Source organism: Perca flavescens, chromosome 20 (assembly GCF_004354835.1).
Source record: "Perca flavescens isolate YP-PL-M2 chromosome 20, PFLA_1.0, whole genome shotgun sequence".
NCBI classification, from domain to species: Eukaryota; Metazoa; Chordata; class Actinopteri; order Perciformes; family Percidae; genus Perca; species Perca flavescens.
This window is the reverse complement of record NC_041350.1, coordinates 725,001-730,353: the sequence shown is the minus strand read 5'-3', so window position 1 is coordinate 730,353 and position 5,353 is coordinate 725,001. Positions and strand designations below refer to the sequence as shown.

Genomic DNA, 5,353 nt, shown 5'->3' with positions numbered 1-5,353 from the left:
CTGTAGTGTGTGTGTGTGTGTGTGTGTGTCTGTGTGTGTGTGTGTGTGTGTGTGTGTCTCTGTAGTGTGTGTGTGTGTGTGTGTGTGTGTGTGTGTGTGTGTGTGTCTCTGTTTCTCAGTGATGATGTAATGAACTCACCTGCAGCCAAACGGCCTCACAGCGCTGTACAGGGTGTAGGCGTGTACATACATGGCTACTCGGTCTGACAGGTGCTGCAACGACAGGAAACACCGTTAGCTTAGCATCACTTTTAGCTTAGCATCACTTTTAGCTTAGCATCACCGTTAGCTTAGCATCACCGTTAGCTTAGCATCACCGTTAGCTTAGCATCACCGTTAGCTTAGCATCACCGTTAGCTTAGCATAAGAAACACATTGACGGGCGAGACCAACCTTCAGCGGGATGTCGTGCCCGTAGTTGGACCTGAAGCTCGACGCCTCTTCTCTCGCCACCTCGGAGAGCGAGCGAGCATCGGCCAACAGCCCGGCTACCGCCTGGGGGGGGGGGAATGTAAGATTCAGAAACGAGAGAAGAAGACAGGCTCATGAGGTCATTATGACAGCGTTTCTTTGGTGTCAGCTCTGTTCATGAGGCAGAGAAGACCCCCTCACAGCTGTAGTCAGGCCTTAAAGCAACACCAGACATTCTTCCCAGCATGCTCGTGGCTGCTACGCTGTCTTAGGTTTCATCTCTAAACTAACGCAGGACATCTCGACATGCTGCTGGCTAACGGTAGCTAAACTAAGTTAGTTCACTGAAGATCAACGTAGCAGAAGTCCAGATTCATAGATGCATATAAACTTTGGTGATTAGCGCCACCTATAGACAATAACAGGAAACACTCTGGAGAAAGACTAGGGGAAGGCTAACGCAAGAGTTCAGCACAGTTACTCTCACCATCCCTTTCTGCTGCAGCTCTGTGTGTGTGCGTGTGTGTCTCTGTGTGCGTGTGTGTCTCTGTGTGCGTGTGTGTGTGTGTGTGTGTGTGTGTGTGTGTGTGGTTACCATGCCGACGTGTCTGTCGATGTTGAAGATGCGTTTGTTGGAGCCCTGCTCGTAGAGTTTGGACAGAACGAGCTTCTCCACGCCGAACACAACACCGTCCTTACAGCGGATAGCAATGGCCGTGCTGAAACACACACACACACACACACACACACACACACACACACACACACACACACACTTCTGAGAATTCAACTTCTTGAATTCACATTGAAGAATGTAACTTCTGACTCCTGAGACTCCTCCACCACATAAAGATGAAAGGTTTTTGGCCTAAATGATAAAGGTAACAGCTGAGAGATGCTATTAGCACATTTAACATGACTCAGTCCTGACGATGTCATCAGGTCTCCCCTCTGGACGCTGAGTGATGAGGTCATTACCTGCTGAGTGATGAGGTCATTACCTGCTGAGTGATGAGGTCATTACCTGCTGTTCTCTACGGCCTTCATGGCGTACTCCACCTGGAACACACGCCCATCTGGAGAGAAGGTGGAGGCCGACAGGTCATACTGCAACACACACACACACACAGACACACACACACACACACACACACACACACACACACACACACACACACACACACACACACACACACACACACACACAGAGACACACACACACACACACACACACACACACACACACACACACACACACACACACACACACACACACACACACACACACACACACACACACACACACACACACACACACACACACACACACACACACACACACACACACACACAGACACACACACACACACACACACAGAGAGACATACACACACACACACACACACACACAGAGACACACACACACACACACACACACACACACACACACACACACACACACACACACACACACACACACACACACACACACAGACACACACACACACACAGGCAGGCAGAGAGTCACAGACACACACACAGAGACACAGACAGACACACACAGACAGACAGACACACACAGGCAGAGAGACAGACAGGTGGAGACAGAGAGAGAGTAAACTTAGCAGGTTAACAGATTAAACACACCATTTGATATATATTTATACAGCGCAGTGCTTTAACATCCCATTAAAACTGATACAGTAACATACCTGCATTAGATTTGGGATTAAACTATTAAATACCGAATAAGATTCATTAATTTATAATTTCCCAGAGTAATGTTATATCTGTCTCTCTATAGCTCAAAATATTCATGAGAAGGAACATAAAACACCCTAAATATCACCTCGAACTGACCCGCTGTTATCTCCCAAATAATTCAACTTAAAGTGTAAAGTTAAATACAAATAAAGCACATTTAATAATGAATGGTGTTCCAGCTCTAACGTTGACTTAATGTGAATTAAGGCTGTTCAAATTCAGCCCGATTAAATCAAAAGTATTTGCGGAGTGTAGTATAAAAAATACGAAATATATTTTTTAGGGCGGGTAAGTTCAGCTGACACGAGAGGGAACTTAAATCAGACTTTTTGTAAAGGGAGTTTGGCGTGTAGCGGAGCTAACTGTTAGCATTGACTCTGCTAACCCGTCAACATCACTAAATAATATCCCTAAAGTGACCCATTATATACATATATATTATAGAACGAAGACACAATAGGTCTGTCTTACTTCTGTCCGATTCCACACATCCACAGCCAGCTGAAGCTAACTTAAATTCTCACTAGAAACAATACTTTCAGTTTCAATTTAGCTTCGGCTAGCGGGCCGCGATATTACGAACCCCACTATGGCCACGCCAAGACCCGCCCTTCAATAGCGTTCACACACTACTATTGGCCAGGCGTCCATGCTTACATGTACAGGTCCTATCCCTGACCAATCCCCTAACCCTAACCTTAACCACTCGAGGTGAAATGCCTAACCCCAACCAATCGAGCTGCTTCGTAGGGCGGGTCTTGGCGTGGCCATAGTGGGATTCGTAATTTCGCTAGCGGGCCTCGTTGTGACTCAGCAAGCTAACACACAAGCTAGCGAGCAAGCTACAGGTTATTATGAATGGTCTTTATGAATAAACATAGATTATTTTCAGCGAACAAGATTTAAATGTGACACAGAAGCAGCCAGACTGAAGTTAAAGTGGAGCTGCGGCTAAGAGAAGTCAGAAAGACTCACCCCGGTCCCGATGGAGCTCATTTTAACTCAGACTCACTGCGGATCCTGGCAACTGCTTTTCCGCTCGCTGCGCATGCGCTTCATCACACTGTCAGACTCATACACGAGCTTCCGGTTACAGCCTCCACAATAAAAGCCTCAGTGACGAGGACACAACTACATGTGGTGTGTCTGTGCATATGTGTGTCTGTGTGTGTCTCTGTTTGTGTGTGTCTGTGTGCGTGTGTGTGTCTCTGTCTGTCTGTCTGTGTGTGTGTGTGCGTGTGTGTGTGTGTACTTAAGTACAGTACTGGAGTAAATGTAATTTGTTACATTCCAACGCTGTCGCTCACTAAAGAGGATTATATGGGCTATATCGTATTATTAAGACGGAACTATAAATGTATACATTTATTTTTATAAATTGAGAAACGTTCATTTCCTGTGCGTTTCCCGCGTTCTGCAGTGAGCTTGACAGAAGCTGCAGACATTCACACCACAGAAGAAGTGTTTGTAGTTCTCTGGCGCCGCCTGGTGATGCGGAGCGACGTTGCAGACAGAGATGACTCGAGATCCTTTAAAACCTCAAAGACAGACTGACACCGAGAGCAAAGGTACCTCCTCTCACGGGACAGCTGTTAGACAACCTGGTGGGGAGGGGTCTGTGTGTGTGTGCGTGCATGCATGTGTGTCTCTGTGTGTGTGTGTGTGTACAGTGTGTGCGTGTATATATGTGTGCATGTCTCTGTGTGTGTATGCGTGTGTGCATGTCTCTGTGTGTGTGTATGCGTGTGTATATATGTGTGTGCATGTCTCTGTGTGTGTGTATGCGTGTGTATATATGTGTGTGCATGTCTCTGTGTGTGTGTATGCGTGTGTATATATGTGTGTGCATGTCTCTGTGTGTGTGCGCATGCATGTGTGTCTCTATATATGTGTGTGTGTGTCTGTGTACAGTGTGTCTGTGTAGTATGTGTATATGTGTGTGTGTATGTGCATGCATGTGTCTCTGTATATATGTGTGTATGTGTAGTATGTTTATATGTATGTGTGTGTGTGTGTGTGTGTGTGTGCGCATGCATGTGTCTCTGTATATATGTGTGTGTCTGTGTACAGTGCGTCTGTGTAGTATGTGTATATATGTGTGTGTGTATGTGTGTGTGTGTGTGTGTGTGTGTCTGTGTGTGTGTGTGTGTGTGTGTGTGTGTGTGTGTGTGTGTGTGTGTGTGTGTGTGTGTGTGTGGTAGTAAACCGTCGACACACAGAGGATTGTAAGAAAAGTGTCCATAAAGTTTTATTCAGTCTCTGATGATGAACAGCTGGATTACAGACCTGCTGGAACTTTAAACAACTTAAAATGTTGTGAATTTCATAAATCATCTCTTTTAATCGTTTTAAGTCTCTTTTCTGTTTTTCTCATCACGTCTTTGAACGCCACCTAGAATCAGAACTGGAAGCTTTGGTCACATAAGAGTGAAGAAGAAGAAACATTCGTGTACGTTAGTGCACTTTAAAAAAACTCAACTAAATGGTTTTCTTTACAACAAATCAAGACGGAGCAACCGATCGACGTTAAGGCAAACACATGAAGCTCCATAGCAACAAACAGCTGATTCTCCATAGCAACAAACAGCTGATTCAGAGAAAAAGAAAAACAAGCTATTGTCAGTGAAGATGATGAAGATGCCGATTAGCGTTCATTAGTTAACTAATACAAACATATACAAGATACAAGGTTGTTTTTTTTTATATTTAGTGACATTACACTTTAATAAGAACGGGAACCCACAGCTGGAGTCTAAACGCCTCACACAGCAGCAGCACAGGAAGTTCCCCAACACAATAAAACCACCAAAATAAGACGACAGACAGAAGAGGAAGATGTGGACAGACTGACAGAGTGAAACATCTCCAAGTTGTCAAGAAGTTTTTGTCTGAGTCCTAAAAGTCTTGTTTTCCTAAAACTAGTTGAAGAGTTAAAGGGTAACTTTGATTTCTTCAACCTCCATGTTTCTGTGTCCGAGTGTCTGATGGAACAACAATCTCTGAAACTGGTCCAGTTTTAAACCAGAACTAAGCTGTAAATCACCATCACCAAACTCCACCAGACTCCATGTAAATAATCAGGACTTTTAGCGTGTATAGAGCCAGCATATCTCCACCAGACTCCATGTAAATAATCAGGACTTTTAGCGTGTATAGAGCCAGCATATTTCCACCAGAC

General features: G+C 44.8%; 1 protein-coding gene across 1 annotated transcript in view; it reads right to left on the bottom strand.

The window, feature by feature from the left end:
- Positions 1 to 3,258, bottom strand: part of psma3 (proteasome 20S subunit alpha 3) — a 20,971-nt gene extending 17,713 nt beyond the window's left edge. Inside the window, exons 1-5 of the mRNA XM_028566276.1 lie at positions 3,151 to 3,258; positions 1,436 to 1,518; positions 1,007 to 1,130; positions 394 to 495; positions 140 to 213 (exon numbers count right to left, since the gene is read on the bottom strand). Of these exons, the coding sequence (XP_028422077.1) occupies positions 140 to 213; positions 394 to 495; positions 1,007 to 1,130; positions 1,436 to 1,518; positions 3,151 to 3,171 (404 nt within the window). The 5' untranslated portion in view covers positions 3,172 to 3,258. The remainder of the gene's footprint in view (positions 1 to 139; positions 214 to 393; positions 496 to 1,006; positions 1,131 to 1,435; positions 1,519 to 3,150) is intronic.
- Positions 3,259 to 5,353: the final 2,095 nt, after the last annotated feature.